The sequence below is a fragment of the Tiliqua scincoides genome, chromosome 5 (genome assembly GCF_035046505.1).
Source record: "Tiliqua scincoides isolate rTilSci1 chromosome 5, rTilSci1.hap2, whole genome shotgun sequence".
Classification (NCBI taxonomy): domain Eukaryota; kingdom Metazoa; phylum Chordata; class Lepidosauria; order Squamata; family Scincidae; genus Tiliqua; species Tiliqua scincoides.
In genome coordinates this window covers 40536365-40556248 of record NC_089825.1, presented here as the reverse complement: position 1 = coordinate 40556248, position 19884 = coordinate 40536365, and the positions used below count along the sequence as shown (strand labels likewise).

The 19884-nt window shown below is 37.4% G+C and overlaps 1 protein-coding gene across 4 annotated transcripts in view; it reads left to right on the top strand.

The window, feature by feature from the left end:
* TBC1D5 (TBC1 domain family member 5) overlaps positions 1-19884 on the top strand; it is a 354766-nt gene that overhangs the window by 285329 nt on the left and 49553 nt on the right. For all 4 annotated transcript variants that reach the window (XM_066628542.1, XM_066628543.1, XM_066628540.1 and 1 more), the window contains 2 exons: positions 710-852; positions 13517-13623. In XM_066628542.1, coding sequence (XP_066484639.1) covers positions 710-852; positions 13517-13623 — 250 coding nt within the window. The remainder of the gene's footprint in view (positions 1-709; positions 853-13516; positions 13624-19884) is intronic.

Sequence of the window (19884 nt, the reverse complement as noted above, 5' to 3'; positions counted from 1 at the left end):
AAAGTTGTAAGTACATATTCATAGAAAGCTGAAAGAATAATGAGATTATATGTTTAAAAATACATATGATTGTGTCTTTGCTGTAACCTTCATCAAAATGCCATTATCTCTAGGTATGTTTAACATGCCCATACCAGAATAAGTCAATGCCAAAAGTGTCACCTCCTCCATCCTGTACCTACAATAGTTTAAATTAACCAACTGAAGTTAGTGCTTGAATCCTTAAAGGAACATATGCAATCTAACCTCTATAAGCACTAGGTTTGTTTAACGCCATATTGAAACGGAGGAGTTAAATGCAGGGGTTCGTGTCCTATTAAAGTTAAAGGAAGTCATATACTATAAAAGTTGGATTCATTCTACTGAAATTTGTAATGGTTGTCTGAGATCACTTGTGGAACTTCTAGCTTTGTCTTTGCAGTGTTTTATATAGATTCATGTCTTATAATGAGGTAGAGGGATATACAAATTAATGTGAAACTTTTCTTAGAAGGCCTATCTATTTTACAGCATTAGAGAACTGGAGTTTTTAAATACCTTCTTTCTGCAATTAGGTTAAAGTGTAATGTGGCACTTCCTCAAAATACATGACTTAGTAAAGATTATCTAATAAGTTAATGCCTCTTACATTATACCTGGATGTGTATTCCGTTGATTCCTGATCCTTTAGATGCAATTTTTGATGTCTTCTGTTGAATTTCTTTTTTAGGCGTTGGGTGAGACTTCTATTTGGACGAGAATTTCCCCTCCAGGACCTTCTTGTAGTCTGGGATGCGCTGTTTGCTGACAGCATCACTCTCGATTTAGTTGACTACATTTTCTTAGCCATGTTATTGTACATTAGAGATGCATGTGAGTATCCATTGCATTTTATCTTTAATGCACATGTATGACCACAGTATTTAAAATGTGTATTATATTTCAAATTGAAATACAAATTTAAATTTTTTTTCTTATAGGAGCTAGGTGATAACACATTGTTTTACAATGGTAGCATTAATCATTCAGGCCATTTTGGGGAGGATGGTACTTAGGCTTTTGATGCTTCTTTTGGTCCACAGAATTGTAAATAGCTTTGCATAAAGTGAAGCGGCCAAGATAAGTATAGAGCTCCACCTTCTGTCAAATATGGTGAACTGGGTAAACTGTGTATTCCCTATTGAAATATTTTTTGGACTTTTGAAATAAGAGAAAAAGTATATAAAGTACAATCATCTTGAGAAAATAAAATTCTTTTCTATGATATAAATGTATTAGTCTTTAAGTATGAATATTCACATGAATATTCAGATTTTTATCACAGGCTCATAAACTAGGATTAGACACTCCAGCTCATGGTATTTAGAGCAAACTTTGATTTTTATGTAGGTATATAATGTATTGTGCAGAGATGTGCCCTAAAGAGAAATCTTTATTAAGCAAGTGAAGAGTAGGTTATACTTGGGAAGGTAAAAAGTAAATGAGAGACATTTGTAGATAAAAATATCAATTTATCCTAATTAGCTGAAACACATTTTGAAAAGCACAATAGGTACATTAAGTAAATTCTGGTAATCAATAGCTTACCATTCCAGTATTTTAAAGTCAGCCCACTTTTCCATGGTAAATTTTTATAAACCTGGGAACATTCCAGCTTTAAAGTCTATGTGTACGAGGATAAGGCTATAAAGAATTTCTGTGCGTTTGCTGTATTGCAGGATACAAAAGTATCCAGCACACCTGTGGGTACTCTTTCAGAGCCAAATCTTGCAAACAATTATTCATACTTGGTTTTTTGATAGACTCCATTGCCTCAGATGCTTCATTCCAGTGCTCAAATACCTTGAGATTGGCTCCAAAAACACATTTGGATTGAAATTCATAAGACCATTTAAAAATTGGCTTTTTCCAGTTCGTTCTTTTGTTTGTATTTCTAAATTGATGCTAACACATTTTTAATATGATGACACAGCTTAGAAACTTATTAAAGGGGTCTTTTTCTTTTTCCTCTTACTGCCTAATCCTTAACTCATCTGCACAATAACAGCAAAATATAGGACTTGTTGCTAAGGTCTCAGTGCTATATTAAGGGGAAGTCTTACAAACTGATACCTTCTCCACCCCGTATACACATCCCATACCATGCACTGGTAGCCATGATTTGAAAAAAAAAAATGCTTCTAAATGGGGTAGTTGCGATGCACAAGGAATTTTGCAAGTTAGGGAGACTTGCTGGAGGCACTTTGAAACTACCTAAGTGTCATTTTGACTGTATTTATTTCTAGTATTTATATCTGGGCTTTCCCATTGCAATTTCTGAAGCAGCTTACAATGTAATTACAATTAACAATATATTGGTTGGTTTACACCTTCTGCCCTCCCTTCAGCAGCACTGCACTGTTTAGTCTGGCCGATCTTATTGCAAGGGAGTAGGGGTCTATGTTAATAATTGCAGGAATGTGCCCCAGTTTTCTTACAGTAGGGTGCTGTTGCGGACCATGAGTTACATCATGGTTAAGAAGTTAACCATGATGTTAAGAAGTTAGTCATAAGGGGGCTTGGCATTCTCATCACAAGGGAGTAACAGCAGCAACAGCAGGATTGGCCAAGAAAGGAACCCATGGCTTGCCACAACAGAAGGAACAGCAGCAGTTCCATACCTGCCTCCACTCAATCTGACAGGGTTTTGTGAGAATTCAGAAGATGTGGTATATATCATTTGCATTTAAAGGGTATATGCATTTAAAGGGGGAACTAGAGAAGGTGATGAATCAGAGGGTGATGCTCTGCTTTCAGGCTGGAAAGAGGGAAGCACATGGAAGCTAGCCGACTACAAGGAAGAAGGCTCCCCTCTGGTATTTGAAGACAGGACAAACACAGCCATATCCAGAACCCTTGTGAGCCGTTTGGCAGCAGATCATGACACAACAGACAATGGAGCATAGGCTCTGGTCCATTGTCTGTGCATTGTTTCACTGTTTTGGAGAGCTCCACCCCCTCTTACCTGTTTTATACCAAATTTAGGGTTGTCTGAGATTGTGGAACCCGGAAGTAAGTGCCAATAACATCATCATATCATGAATCATCATGTCATCAGCACTTACTTCAGGATTCCTCTTCTGGCACCAACAGGAGAAGGGTGTTGTATCGCTGGTAAATTTGGGAGCCCCTGCTCTAACCTTTTCCAATGGAACAAACACTATCTGGCTTTTCCTATAGTTTTGGACTAACTTGTTCTAGCAGCAGGGTTTTTCCAGTTAACAGGATAATATTTATGCATTAGTCACCAATACCTTTCATAGAATTGTAAACATTCAGAAAGCTGTCTGAATAAACATGAAAGTCCTATGCACATTTAACCATATAAACACTTATGCATACCTATTCAGAAGTTCCACTGTGTTATCAGGAAAGTATGTGTAGGATTGCAGTCTAAGAGAAATAAGACTATTACTATAAGTTTATCCAGATTTCTGTAGGAGCCTTGGAAGCCTTGTTAAAATGTGCAAAGTAACCCTTTTTGCTGCTTTTTTGTGAATACTTAAGGCAAAACTAGAAATGGGGCAGATTTCTGAGTGAAAGGGGTTAATAGTCATAGGAGACATTCTATGTAGACCAAAACTGTAGTTCTGGGTGGTGGCGGTGAGCTAGAGTTGCTCCCTAAGTAGCTCCAAAGATACTATTGTTACATATTCGTTTTCTTCTGCACGGCAAATAGCAACTTCATGGGAGTTTTTACTGGGAAACTGAACTGGATGCAGGGAACCTTAAGTTGTTACTAATCTTACAAAAAACCAGCAAGAAATCTGATCACATATGTCCGGCTCTCACGTCTAGCTGCATCCTCGCTATATCACTATTTCCTCTAAATATGTTGTTTCATCATACATTTATATTTCCATACATTTGTTGTTTCCAAAACATTGCTCAATGTGTATAGATTTCCTGAGGCTGTCTTTATGTATTGAAGTGTTATATTTTTTTTTACAAATGCTAATTTTTCATGTAATGATCATTTCGTTTCATGATAGAAACACACAGTGAAGTTTTTAAACAATTAGGAACATATGTCTCTTTGCTGTGACTGTTCACTGGAGTGATGAGAAACAGCATTCTGAACTTCTTAAAAATAAACTTGGATGGTCCACTTCATGTGACAGTTAATGCACGATAACAATATTACAAGCCAAATTCTTTCCAATTCTATGCTGATATTTTACATTTTACTCTTTGTGCGAATGTATTTTAAATTGGTCCTAGTTGCTCTTGAAAGCCTCTTTATTTGGAAAAAAAGCAGGATAAAAGTTATTTTAAATAAATATTTTTTTTAATCCAAGTTCCTCCCAGGGAATGTTAATTGTTCAGTGTGAAAGCTGTTCAGGAGAAATGAGCACTGGGTAGTAACTACCTTGATAGGTCCTCCGTTTTGGTTTTTACAGGGTGCACATTCTCCAGCTTTTGCACATGCATTAGAACAGTGGTTCTCACACATTTAGCACTGGGACCCACTTTTTAGAATGAGAATCTGTCAGGACTCACTGGAAGTGATGTCATGACCAGAAGTAACATCATCAAGCAGGAAAAATTTTCACAATCCTAGGTTGCAATCCTACCGTAGCACACTTACCCAGGAGTAAGTCCCATTGACTATCATTGTTAAAAGCATATACATAGTAGCTTGTTAAAAGTACAGGTTGGTAACATTTCCCCAAATGCAATCTCATCCCATGGTAGCATCAAGTCTAATATATTAAAAATAAAATGTTGAAATGAATGGGGACCCACCTGAAATTGACTCGCGACCCACCTAGTGGATCTCAACCCGCAGTTTAAGAAATACTGCACTAGAAGAAATAGGAGAGGATTGTCAAGGAGCAGAAACCTTGCAAGAAAAGGAGCCTGCCCTGTACTGAAGAGAGCAAAACTGTCTGTTAAGAGGGCAAACTGTGCCTGACAGTTAGTTATACCTTCAGGGAAAAGGGACTAGAAGGGATTGATCAAGTCCCAAGGCGTCTTCGATTTCCCATAGGAGTGGGTACTCTGATTCTGTTCAGAGCCACCTTGAGACAGTGTTTACAACTATATGCAAACTTTATTGAGTACAGGTCTCAGCAAAAATAATGGCAGGCTAAGCTGTTAATTTTTAGAATGAATGAATGAATGAATGAATGAACCTTTATTAGGCATAGAATGGATATGTTTATCCATTCGATGGATATGCAGTCCATAAATGGATATGTTTATTTATCCATTTATCCATTAAATAAAATGGATATGTTTATTTTATTTATAATGATATTAGAAAACAATAAACAACATTAATACAAAAATACATAAAGAAAAAGATAAAAAAGAGAAGAAAAAAACTATATAATCTCTAACAATGTAGCATGAGCAAAGCCAGAAAGTTCTAATTACTTGCTGCGTTAATATTAATGATCTAAATTTCCACCCTTACAAAAGCTATATCTCCGACAGTCCCTCTTCTGACTAATCTTCAAATCCAAAACTTATAAAATTTAAATCCAAAACTTACAAAACTTATTTGTTTTTAAAATCAACCATATCTGTGCATATATCTGTAACTAATAATTTTTTTCTTTAGAACATGCGCACCACATATGGTAATAAGTTTCCTCCTGTTTTTTTACATTTCCAACTCCTATTTGACATACATTTATACATTTTTGCTAATTTGCTTGTTAATGAAATCATACCTTAGCACCCTATCCGTTCACTCATCTCATATGAATCTTCCAGCCAGACAATGACAGGTGCACACTGTGATGACCATGTAATTTGAGTGAACAACAGGATAGAAAAGCCTGCCATTTAGGGAGGTGGTCTTCTGTACTGGATTTCTTCCATGGTGTCACAAAGAAAAGTGAGTCCTGCTTTCTCAGCTACCCCTTGCCCCCTCCCACCTCCTGGCCTTGTATCTACTGAGCTTCCAAGGAGTTTTGTGACATCAGTCTCTAGAGATCTGCCAGTTTTGTCTTATCACTTCCTCTTCAGCTCTCCTTGTAGTTTAGAAATGTATTTCTGACATAGCCTAACATACAGACCCAGGCATCTTACAATGCTTTTCTACCAAAAACCGATTAACAAAGAAATCAAAGAATTCAGGGTTCATCAAAATGGCAGCATTTTGGCTATGAATGTTATAATAATAAAAGAACATGCTGTACATCATACAAAACATAAGTTATTGAGCACTGAATAGCAATTCAATATGGAGTCTGACGCTGTGTTTTAGAATATAGTGGCATTTTGTTTCTAACAACAGTTTCCCCTGTTCTCTTTGATGGCAAATTTTTACATTCCTTTCCAATAAGGGAAGGACCCTTTCCATGACAGCAGCAGTACTAACATTAATATATAAAGGAGAATTATAAATACAGTAGTGCTGTTCACACTCATGGTGGGAATTGGGGTCTACATCCTGGCACAGTTGTCTTAGCTGTAGACCCACTTTCCATGTCCTTCTGTTGGATGCCCCATTGGAATAAAGCAGGGGTGACCAAACCCCAGCCCGGGGGCCACTTCCGGCCCTCGGGGACTCCCAGTGCGGCCTGCGGGGAGCCCCCAATCTCCAATGAGACTGTGGTCCTCTGGAGACTTGGTGGAGCCAATGCTTGCCCGACACAAGTGCTCTCAGCATGAGGGTGACTGTTCAACCTTTCACATGAACTGTGGGATGAGGGCTCCCTCCACTACTTGCTGTTTCACATTTGTGATGCAGCAGTGGCAGCAAAGGAAAGACCGGCCTTGCTTTGTGCAAAGCCTTTTATAGACCTTGAGCTTTTGCAAGACCTTCATTCAGTCATAGAAGTTTCATCTCTAATATATTAATGTATGTAAATTTATTCAAATTTGAAATGTAAATTAATTCTTTTTTCCCCTAACACAGTGTCAGAAAGATGACGTGGCCCTCCTGCCAAAAAGTTTGGACACCCTTGGAATAAAGGCTTGTGCACAAAGTGTCCAAAACCTGGAGACTCAATTTATGTGATTTGTGTTCCTGATTTTGAAAGTTAAGAATCATGCATATTGAAGCTACCTCAGGAAAGGAGCAGCGAGGATGTTGTAAAACCCAATTCAGCAGCTCAATCGATTAGGGTCTGCAAGGGCTGAACCCTCTTAGTCCCAGGGCATGGTTCCTGGGTATTCTCAGGGTCCTTGCACCACCTTATCACTACCTCCTGTCGCAAAGGGTTTAGTAATGCTTCTGCTAGGGAGCTCATTTTCCTCTTCATGTATTCTCCTTTCTTCTTCCTTTCATCCACCCCCTCTTTCTCTGGTCTAATTCTTTTAAATGGCTGGAACTTGTAGCCTAACCCAGCCTGTCCCCCTCCCCCGGCATCTGATCATCTTCAGCTGTGACATCCCCTAGCCGTCACACTGCCAGTTCCTTCCTCAGGGCAGCCAGTGTCCAGTGATGACATCATCACCAAGCTCTCTTGGCTGCCAAGTCCTCACTTTCTTGGCCATGCAAGCAGGATGCAGGCCACAGATAGTTAAGGCCAAGTATGTATGCCTTTGGCTCTCAAATGAGTAAAATGTAATTAATCTAGAGTAGAGGTGGACAATGGTTAGACAAGAGTCCAAGTCTAGCCTTTCAGCACATGTGAAGCAATTTAATATGTTCCAATGCAGCATTTTCTGAATGCCATTGTGCTTTAAGACTGTATGACAGAAAAGAAAATGAGACCGTGTGGTTGTCTTGAGTCTGCACAATGGTGATGGAGGCCGAAGTTGAACATGTATACAAGCGATTCAGGTTCTATGCTTTAAATCAGGGTTCTTAACCTGGGGGGCATGGCTAAATGATTAATTTAACCATGAAATTTAACCAAGTATGTGATTTTAATACTCCATGTCCCTCAAACCCAGAAGTGGCACTTGTCCCAAATTAATCAGTCTGGAATTAAAGGTTTGTAATCTCAATTTATTTTCCCACTACTACCACTGTTGTAACATTCAGTGTATATGACAGTTTGCATGCATAAAGGTCCCATCTTTTCCACCTTGAAGATGAGATGGAAGAAGAACAAAGTATTATATAAAGGTGTGTCTGTCTTCGTCTTGCGCCTGTAAGGAAAATTACTATCACTAAAAAAAAAGCAGTTTTCATAAAAACAGAGATTACAAGCTACTATAGTCTCTAGGGAAGGGAATTTCCAGAAGCCATAAACCACTCAACAAAAAACTATCTCTGAAGGTTTAATATTATCAGTATTTTTTTTTCAAGCAGAGGAAGGCTTAACATCTGGCAGTCTTCTCTTTTTGCTTTCTTTTCAGGTATTGATGAAAGTACAGTTTCTTCTGTGCTTGCCTAGTCTTTACAATACAAGCTGTAGCTCGTGTTTTTGTTCTCTTAGGAGAGCTAGACATATATTTGCATTTGCTACTCTTCACACAGTACGTTTTGAAGGACTGTAAGACAAAGAGAAATTGTTTTAATGTTAAGATCAAAATATCTGCTGCGGCCTTCAGTTCTGGCCAACCAAAAGCAACAGTTTTCTGTTTCTTTTTTTAAAAAGTTTTTTTTTCTAAAAACAAATATAAACAAACACACATAACACAGAAAACATAACAGACTTCACTACACAAAAAAGAAGGGGGTGCAGGAAATCATATATCATCATATATTACTAAAACTAATAAATCATTACATATCTTAATAAGTTTCCTCTTCTAAATTTACCTCTTAATATCATTTTTCATTCATCTATTATATTATATCATAGTATATATGTAATACAATCATCTAAATGCCCTATCATATATTTCTAAAACTTCATTTTCAGCCAAGCATAAAATAATTTCCATTGCTCAATTTGGTGTCGGTTTTCGTTGTTGATCCAAATTTTCTGAAAACCTGTCCATTTCCACAACATTCATTATTTTCTCTCTTAATTCATCTTTCACTGGTATTTTACAATCCTTCCAATATCTAACATATAAAATCCTCACTACAATTAAAATCTTAGTAACTAAATACACATCTTTTTCTTTATCTATAACATCTTAAAATATACTTTTTTAAAAAATGTGTTGCTCTAATAAGTTTTATATTATGCTTCCAAATCTGTTCCCATCGATCTATTATGATATTATGGCCTATATTTTGTGCCCATTTTATCATACATTGTTTTACTATTTCTTCTTGCATCTCAAAATCCAATATAAACATATACATTTTTAAAGTATATTTTTCTTTTGTTTCTAGCAATAGTCTATCAAATGGCGACTGTTCCATATAAAAATCTTCTTATTTGTCTCCCCCAAATCTTGAATCTAATTATAGGTGCCTCCACCAGCCCATCTCTACACCTTGCCTTGACAATTCTTCTTTTTTCTCTTCTTCCTCACTCTCCATGGAACATGTCTCAAAATTCTTTTTTATCATCTACTGTCCATTTCTTTTCCTACAAAGCCTTCAGTAATTTATCTCTGTAAAAGGTTCTGATGGATTTCACATGAATTTCTCTTGGTAATTCATATTTTCTCAGATAAAAAGTGCTCACTCTTCTCACTGAATCCAATTCTTTAGGTATCTTCTACATCAGTGTATCAGTCCATTCTAATATTAATCTGACAATCTGTCATGACATATCTTCTCCTTTCTCTTCTGGAATATTTTGTATTCTCACCACTGGAACTGCTCTATCCATCTGAGTTTCCATTAACATTGTCTCTGCACCATGCTGATTTTCTTCTATCTCTGATATTTTAGCTTGGTCTTTTCTTATCTTTTTTCCCAATCTCTCAATCTCTTGTTTGTCTTCTTCTGATGTAATTTTCACATCTATCAGGTGTCCACTAAGTTCATCTAACCGTTTAATTAAAGCATCCACGCTGTCTTGGGTCTGTGCAGATTGATTTATTTGTTGCTGTATCATTGCCAACAGTTTTTCCATGTTGTCTTGCGTAGTCTGTTTCCAATCTTTCCCTTTCACTTCCTCTTGTACTAATTTTCCAAATCCCATCTCCGACGCTGGCAAACTTTGAACTTTCTTATCCGCTGTCTTCATTCTTCCTTACTTTGAAACTCAAATATCTTTTGTTTGCAATGCTCTTTAAGACCACTAGATGTCCTCAGTGTATTATCTTCCTTGCTCCACTTATAGACACAAATCTAGTTCTTGCAATGTCTTTTTAAATCCACTAGATGTCACTAGATATCACTGGTGCACTGTTTTTGTTTCAGTTCTCTTATCTTATTTATAGTTGTAGCCTTGGCAACCACATTCCTCTGTTTGCAAGAATCTCAAAACATCCAATCGCTCTTTCCAGCAGTCCCAAACAATAGTATCAAACCAAGGCAATAAACGCTCCAATGCACAAACTTTATCCAAGGACAGTTAATTTATAATCCACCGAAGCTCAGTTATAAAGTTGTAATTATACTTTCATATATCTATAACGAGCTTGGCAAATCTCTTCTATGATTTCTCCTCACACCAATAAAGAACTGAGGGGGGAAGCCTCCCTCCTTCCTCTTCTTTTCACGGCAAAAAAGAACCAGATCAGGCAATCAATTACTCAGTCCACGCCAGGCATACACAAACGGAATAACACTTAAGTCTTTCAAAATCTCTCCCTGCTGGGGCCTTCAGCTTTTTTAAAAAAAAATTTTTTTAGTGGGACCTAGCACGCTACTGTATTCTAAACAGTTCTGGACCTGCATCTTTCAAAATGTGATGTTCTTGCTAACGTGCAATTTTAACCATGGCAGGGAGAGAGAAGCTGGATCAAAGCTAAGCAATATGATGAAAACCTCCTTCCCTGCCATTGTGACTTCTGTTTAGTTCTGTGTTTTTTTTTTTAGCACATGCTTGCACACATACGGTTAAAGTGGCATCTAGTTTGACCCTTTGTTATCATCACCAGTCTGCACTGACAGCATTTTAGGATACTATGCATGTACGCGTATTTACCATACTAACAATTCAGAAATAGCAGTAACAAACTAGCGGAGATACTTAACAACCTTATGCCTCCATTACACCCATATTTTCATGGTAATCTTCCATGTGAGTATAAGGTCATAGCACATGACAAAAACAGAATTTCCTATCATCTCAACCTCTTTTCCTTCCCCGTTCATAAATGCATCTGTAAAAAAAAAACCTCTTCCTTCCTTTGCACTGTGTTCTAGAATGATTCACAATCAGAATAGTGAACAGTAGAGTAGATCTGATGAAGTGCTACAAAGTGGGTCAATGGTTTTCAGCACTCCATGAGGTAGAGCTGAACTCACACACACACACATACATATGTGCATTTTTCCATCTGAAACTTCTTTTCTGGTAGTTTCCAGGCATACAGCCACACCAGGGAAAATGTTGTGTTGGGAAAAATTGGTAGCGTTTTAAATAAAGCATTTGCAGAGAGAAGTGCAGGCAGGAACTCTCACTCAACCTTGCTAAGTTATGAATCACTCATTCTGCCATTCTAAGGCTACAATGCTATATACCAATAGTTCCCAAACAGTGAACCATGGTTCCCTGTGGAGCTGCAGAACCCTCACAAGAAACCCTATTTATTTACCCTATAAATGTTTAGGATTGTAGCCACAATGGGCAGCCACGACCAATGGCCCAGTAGGTCAAGGGAGCTGCCAGTCGAAAAAGTTTGGAAACCACTACTATACACACTTACCTGAGAGAAGAGCTACAATTATATCCACACATATCTGGGAATAAGTCCCATTAACTATAATAGGACCTACTTCTGAGTAGACATACAACAGGAATGGACTTTAGGTCCTTTGAATGCAGTTGGGTCTTCTGAATAACTTGCATAGATTGCACTGTAATAAACTTGGCAGCTGATCCAGTTCTACACAAATATCTTCTAGCATCATGTATAAGTCGACCTTGAGGCACAATAAATTGCTCCTTTAAATCATTAATTTCAGTAACTGCAGTTACCCTTCATTGCATGTTTATCAAAAAATAACATTTATAACAGGAAATACTTATTGCCAATGTTTTAAACTCCATTATCAAGTCAAATCAGCTTCCAGAGTTGTTTTCAAAATCCTATAACTCACAACCTGATTTCAGAGAGGGAGAAGAAGCCCTAAAATCTGTTTTCAGTTAAAGTGTTAAAGGCATGTTTGAAGCAATTATATCAAATGTATAATTTCACAAAATCTATTAAGGACATACCAACTATTTTGGCATTGTTCTGTACTTTAAGGAAGTATAAAGGATTCCTATTGCAACTGCTTATAGTGTGTTGCATTTGATTTGATTGGTTCTGTAGAATGTGTGGCCCATCTATTATTTTCAGCAGAAAGAACTCTTTACTGAGCCCATTGTGTTGCATTCATTATGCGAACTTCAAGGAGAAGGGGAAAAAAGCAGGTAGCTGCACATGAACAAGAAAAACAAAAGGAAAAGAAAAGAAACAGGCAGAACAGATAAAGAATGAGTAGGATAAGTGAGTGCTTTACAAATGAAAGCAGATGTATAAAATTACAAGCTGTCGGATCAGCAACGGAAATGAAGATGATAAAGTGGCTTCCTACCCAGATTATAATTATTCATTTTGCCCAGTCCTGCATTTTCCCTCACAAACCTTGGTGGGGAGAGATGGAAAGGTACTGAAGGAGCTGAGATTGACTCGTAAGATGGGTGGGGAATCAGTGTTGAACAGCCCAATCCTATGCATATTTACTCAGAAGCAAGTCCCATTGAAGTCAGTGGAGCTTACTCCCAGGAAAGTCTGCATAGGATTTCAGCCTAAGGCCAATAAAACTGTCAATATATTTAGGATTTCATTTGATCAAGATGATTTTTTGTATGTGCTCCAAGAACATTTCTCACTGAGACTTTTAATTAATAGAAAGGATTTTGTTTCTAAAACTGAAGTTCTTAAAACAGTAAAGTTATTCAAAAATGTATTTACAATTTGTACCAGTGTAGGCAGTGTCTGTATGGTGAAGACTATAGGAATAATTAATAGGAACTGCTTTGACAGTTGCAGCAGATGGATTGCCAGGATTTAGATGATGCTAAAAGAAATGAAGTAGTGTACATAGTCCTTCCTGAAAAAATGTCTTTAATTTCACTCATAATTAGGTTTATTTTTTTCCCCAAAAAAAATGACATATACTAACTAGCCTGAGGTTCGAAAATAGAAATCCAGCACTGTCTGTTTTTGTTTTTTTAAAGTAGTGAACTTTAAGAAGAAGTAGCATAAATCTTCTACTGATCTTTGAATGTATGTGGTGTGTTAAAGATTAACATAAAAGGAAGATGAAGGAGGGTTTATAAATTAGCCTGCTTCTAAACCATTTTAGGTTAAGTATTGAATGAAATATTCAAATCAAGGAAGTTGGAAGATGTATTCAGTTTTTTGAAACAATCTGTTTAGCTAAAAGGAGCTCTAGAAACGAATACCTAGTGATGAACATTGCAATTCCAGAACAGAACAAATGGAGACATTTTCAGAGGCAGACATATTACCTTTATGATAAATTAGTATGTGAGAAAATATTGGTATTATTTCTTATTGTTTTTAGTGATATCAAGTAATTATCAGACCTGTTTGGGACTTCTGATGCATTATCCACCTATTGGAGATGTCCATTCACTGATCTTGCGAGCTCTTTTTCTTAGAGATCCAAAGGTAAGGCACCCTGGATTGTATGAAACGACAAACTTGGAAATCTCTGTAATAGTGGAATATCCAAACTACTTTAAAAAAATATTGATCATCACATTCCTTATTAATAGATGAGGAGACAATCAATAACAAGAAAAATTGTGATTTGGGACTGTAAACTGTTTCAGAATTTACATTTCTAAAGTAAGACATGCCAGAACTCAAACTTGAATAGAAGTTTGCAACTAGACCTAGATCCCTGGTCTTCTAGAGCAGATATGGCAATATAACTGGACTGATATGGACAGTACTAGTTCCTGTGGGTTACTCAGGACTTTTCCAGATGTTGTGATGTTTAGGAGTTCATTGCTTGTCCCTTACATGATATTATCTCTGGTGACTCTAAGCAGTTGGTAGTTCTCCAGCAGTGGCAAAACTTACTGAAATTGTGCGAAAAGTGTGATAGTGAGATTATCAAACACGCCCAGAGTTTTTATAGATGCTGTTGTTATTGTTAATAAAAAGCTTCAGAGAAAAGTCAAGGGGAACAAATTAATATGTATTTGGTATATATGACATTTATTCCAAAGAAAAACTAAACAAAATGTGTAGAAATGAAACTAATACATAGTTACATAAATTGAATAAATAAGACAAGTAAAATACATAAAAGACAAGAAATGTAAATGATTCTGTAATATACAGATCTTGCACTTGGTACTACAAAATATGACAGCTGTAAATCAGCTTGAAGTAGTCAGTACTTGAAACTTGTTTTGTCCTAAGGTCTTCCCCACTGCCTCAGATTTCTTAAATTGATTCTTTAGTTCTCTAGTGTCAATTAATATCCATACATATATTTTTTCATGATTTTCCCCTTAAGACAAGAAATCAATGTGTAGCCCAACTCCTTCTTGTTATGAACAATCTTTATTTAGATAGTTTCATGTGTGCACTATTCTTCTGGTTTGTTTTTTTCTTTCACACTTGAACTGAACATGTGCAATGGTTACTTGTTGGGGTGTTAAGTATTCTTATTTTTAATATTAGTTTTGACTATTTCCACTTGCACACAAAGCTTTTCATTCTTCTTGTGCATAAAAGTTTCCTTTTTGGTAAGAAGCAAAATCCATCATTTTCTGATACTGAAAGTATTTTGGTCTCCTAAAGATGAGTAAAGTCTATGTATGCATGCAGAAAAACAGAATGAGTTTTAAATGAAGTACTTTGGGAACCGAATGGCTTTCCTTAGAAGGAACAAACATGTATAATGTTGTTTTTTGACTATGCATTCTGTGAAATAAGTACTGATTATTTTTCCTTGTGTAGGCCCCATTAAGCAGCAGGTACAGGTCATGTAAAGAATATTAACAAAACACTTTTTTAAACCATTGGGTTAGTTTTACTAACATTTTTGTTTTTGGTCAAATCCTCCTCCTTACCTCTACCCACCTGTTTCTCTTCCAGTGATCACAATCTTCAATTCTCCATTCCAGAAAATGTGCATTCCTACATGATCTCTTTCATTTAACTTAAACAATTTAAAAATCACCCATTAAACACGCCATTAAATACATAGAGAGTTTTAGAGAGTGGACTCTGCTGGGAAAATAACTTTTTTTAAGGCACAGTGATAAAAATATTTCCCATATAGCTGCTGAACTAGGAGGACCATCTGAGAATGTCATGAAAAGCTGCCTTAGCTCCCCAAACAAAGTGCATGGTATAAGTGAAATAAATAAATTTTGAGCCCTAGAAGTGCAGTGGACCAATTGCACTTAAATAATAGATTTGGGACTTTTCCTAATGCCATCATGTGTTCCCCCCCCCTCCCCAAAGAATATCTTAAATTCTGCAAGAATTAAAATAAAGCATCCAGCTTTATCAAGTTTATGCAAAACATCATTCTTTAAGTATTTACTTGCAGTTTTGAATGATTTACATAGAACATCTGCAAAATGTCTGATTTGATTGTTTTGAATTTATTTCCTGACTGAATCCTACTAATTTTTAGCAAAACTCCTTTGCATAAGTTGCCCTTTTTTTTGATCTTCTAAACTAAGTTGTGATTAAACAATTCTGTTCATCTGCAACATTTCAGAAGTTCTGTTAGTAAAGGACTTACTGGAAGGTCCGTGTTGAGGTATCTGAAAACAGTGCTGACTGCTATGCCCTGAGTATAAAATTGCTATGGAAGATTACACAGCGAATTAAACCAGGAAGGTAGTTCCCAAATTTTCACTTTCTATTAGAAATGTATTCCAAATGTACGTACTGCATTCTATCCATCCGCACTTCTTCAGAATGACAATATGGCTCTGTAATTTACCTTGATATAGAAAGCACTCTGTGCTGAATTCATCCATGTATTTTGTAAGAAACAGAGTTGTTGTTTTTTTCCTAAAGCACCTAGCGTAGGTGTTTGGTGTAGTTTTAATATCCTGCAGTTGTCTTTTTTTCCCTGCATCACCACCACTGAGGAAAGCTGTTAATTTTGAAAGCAGACGCTTTCAGATGGAAAATAGATACATGGGGGATGGCAATCGCAAAAATATAAAGCGATTAAAAAACCGTTCTAACTAGAGTTGTTCAAATAAAGAAAAATTAAAAACTCAATTAGAAACAAAAGTCATACAAAATGTGAACATATTGTGTTCCTTAAATAACCAGATGTTCTTTTCTTCCTGAAGGCAGTCAAGCCTAGGAATAAAAGATTTTAAACTATTGTTTTAAGTTAACTGTGAATTTTGCAAATCTGTTTTACCCTATAGCAAATAAAATTCTAATACAGAACATAAGCAAAGTAATTTTCATCTTTGGGTGTTCTTATTTGTATGTGGTTGTACTAACCTTATCACGATGACTTATTATGAAGCTTAACTGTTATATAGAGCATTACCATTTTAAGATGGTGTACAAAGAACTTGCCAGCTATCCTTTGTTTGAGAGTTTACAGTATTTATCCCAAGTATTTCTGCCAAAAAAACTTTAATGATTCTTCAGGCAGTAATGATAGTGCAGCTGAAGTGATCTAGAAAAAAGACAGTTTATTTCAATACTAACTTTGATAGAAACAATACATGACATTATCATAAAGAAAAGTGAAAAGTTTCCGTCTCTTCAGCATATTCTAAAATCCTTATAGTTTTGAGAAGGTTTGAAATAGATTTTTAGATTTAAAAAAGTCAAAATAATAAAGAATCGTGCCAACCTGCCACATGCTTCCAGGATATTTCTGGGAGGCTTTCTCCCACATAAGTACCCTGCCCCCCCCCCACCTTCCACAGTGTTATCCAACATAGCACAAGGAGGTAGGATCAGAAGTAAAAATGGACAAAGTCACCATGTGTGGAAGTACCTTTTCGTGTGCACCCTGAGTTCTCTGGTTCCTGACCCAGAGTTTGTAACTAAAGAACCCTAATTTTGGTTAAGAGATTGGGGGCCCAGTCCTATGCAACTTTCCAGCACTGGTGCAGCTGCAGTGCAATACCAAAGTAAGGGAACAAATGTTCATTTAGCTTGAGGAGGCCTCTGACTCTTCCCCTTACCCCCAGGTAAGCCACTGCAACCTCTATGGGTCTCCTTGGGCTTGCGCCACCTCAGGAAGTGGCACAAGTCCAAGGAGAACAGAGTGACTTATAGCCGCTCTGCGCTGCTTGGGGAACAGGGTTGGGATCCAGCATAACATCCGGCATAACATTGGGATCCCGCTCCCCACCCACCTCTGGGACTACCCTCTGCCCACCCTCCCCCCACCATGGAACGCCTCCCTCCTGCCTCCTCCCTGACCTCCCTAGAACCCTGCATCAGCGATCCATGGAGGGTGGTCCCGGGAGCGGGTGGGGAGCAGTAGGCGGGGCTGGGACCCAGCAGTTATACTGGATCGCAATCCCCATTCCCAAGCAACGCGGAGTGGCTTTAAGCCACTTCACTCTCCTCTGACTTATGCCACCTCTTGAGGAGACCCATAGGGGCTGCAGTGGATTACCGGGGTCTCCCATACCTTTGGCTGAGCAATTTTGGAGCCCTGTCTTGCGCTGGATGCAGCGCAGGCACAATGAAAAGTTTTAAATGATAATGTAATCATTAGAGATTATAATTTTAGATTATACATTTTGTTTACATTGGGACAAAGGTGACAGGGTTTCTGAGAATATCTTTTTATTATTAAAAGGAATTGCTGTTCAAAATTACCATAATTCTACGAGCTAGAATTATATACTGTATTACCTGGAAATCAAAACGAAATATCTACAGTGTCGTTTTGATTTCATTTTACTGAATTAATCACTAAATTGTATGTGATGAAAATACTGTAGATTTTATGCATTGTGGAGCCAGGATGCATGTGACACAAAACGTAACTTGGTGTATAGTTGCAGATTTAAATCTACTCATGTGTAGCAGCCACACAGGCTTTGCTACAATGGCATTTTTAGGCTTGAACGGCCTCTTTATAGAGGCAATTTTCAACAGGAAATCATTGCAAAGGTTCGTGCCCTTTACCTCTGTGCTTCAGTCCTAATCCAAATTGTGACCCATGCATCTGCTATACACAAGTAGACTTAGGGCGCAGTCCTAACCCCTTATGTCAGTGCTATCCAGCGCTGGCATAGTGGTGCCAATGGGACATGTGGTGCATTCTGCAGTTGGGTGTCACTCACAGAGGCCTCCTCAAAGTAAGAGAATGTTTGTTCCCTTACCTCGCAGCTGCATTGCTGTTATGTCAGTGCTGGAAAGAACTGACATAAGGGGTTAGGATTGCACCCTGAGTGTACACTGAAGACTACACCTAAACCCTGTTCAGTTTAATAGATGTGTGAATAAGCCATGCATAGATGGTAGAGAAAGGGATCATACTCACTGGTTCTACCTCACATCTTCCACATATTGGTTGGCTTTATGCTAAAGTACATAAAGAGTATATGCAACTTGTACGTAGGCAGAAGAACTATCAACATATAGAGATTGGGGGGCAAGGCCAATGGACGTGATCCAACTATCTTCACCCATTCATTGCTTATCTCCATAGTTAGTCACCTGCACAGGGCTCAGGAAATATGTGGCTAATGTGATGATTGCTTGCATCTCCTTGGTGAGGACACTGAATATCAAACACAGATGTGCTCCTATGTGTTGAGTCGGATGGGCCCTGTGATCCCCCTTCTCCTGCCATAACCTTCCCTTTCTCTTGTTTTGAACTCTTGAATGGAGGGGTGAGGCTGCAACAGTTCCATTGTCTTGGATTTCAGCTCTTTCCTGGCAAGAGCTACATTCCATGTTAACCTGCAGAGGAAGATCTAGATTAATCAGGTGTTCTACTCTGTCTTTTAACCAAAAGAGCATGCTTCTCTTCATCAAGGCCCCTTCTAGGAGTGTTAAAATTGGTTCAATAACATGTCAGGATTCAACACAATAAGGAAAATGTCTGCCATGCAGTATTGCTTTAAAACCCCAAACTGTTTAGTACTAAGATACCTGAAGGACCCATCCATTAAGCTGTGGGACATAGAACTCTTGAGTGTCCCACCACCTTTTGTGGCTAGGCTGGCAGAGACACATGAGAGGGCCTTTTGGTGATGGGCTTTGCCTGTGGAATTCATTACTACTTGGTATGCACCTATTCCCCTCCTTGTCAGCTGAGTTTTCCAGCAAGCATTTTCTGGATTGCCTCTTCTGATTGTTTTGCCACAAATTACTGTTGTGTTGGTTTTTGTGGCTGATTAAAAAAAAAAACAATTGTTTTAATTGTTTTGGAAGCTACTTTAAGTTCCCTTATCAGATAAAATATGGGGTATAAACTTTAGAAAGAATAACATGAAAAAACTCCCTTTTTGTTTTGAATAGTTTTTCAGATGAAACCCATAAACAGAGGCAGGTCCTAGGAATTTGTGTGACCTTCTGCATGTTTGAAATGAAATTCATCTTGAAACAGAGAGTGTAAATGTTAGATACTTCATAAAATGTGATTAACTAAGTTCTGTCATCTTTATAGTTTTGTTTCTGTTATCTGCATATTTTCCACGTAGGTGCTATTTTAGAATATATGTACCAGCCTTTATGTAAGCATTAATCCAGATCAGTTTAATTTGAAATAATTTGCAATTTAATTTGAAGATGTATCTTATTAATTTTCCATCTTTCAGAGGAAAAGTGAGGAGAGCTGTCTTTTCCCATATAACTATTTTGTACCAAACACGTAGCTTTTTCGTTCAGGACGTATATTCTAGCCTGTATTCTTCTTTTTTTTTTTTTTTTTTTTTGGTAGGTAAGAAGGTAATATAT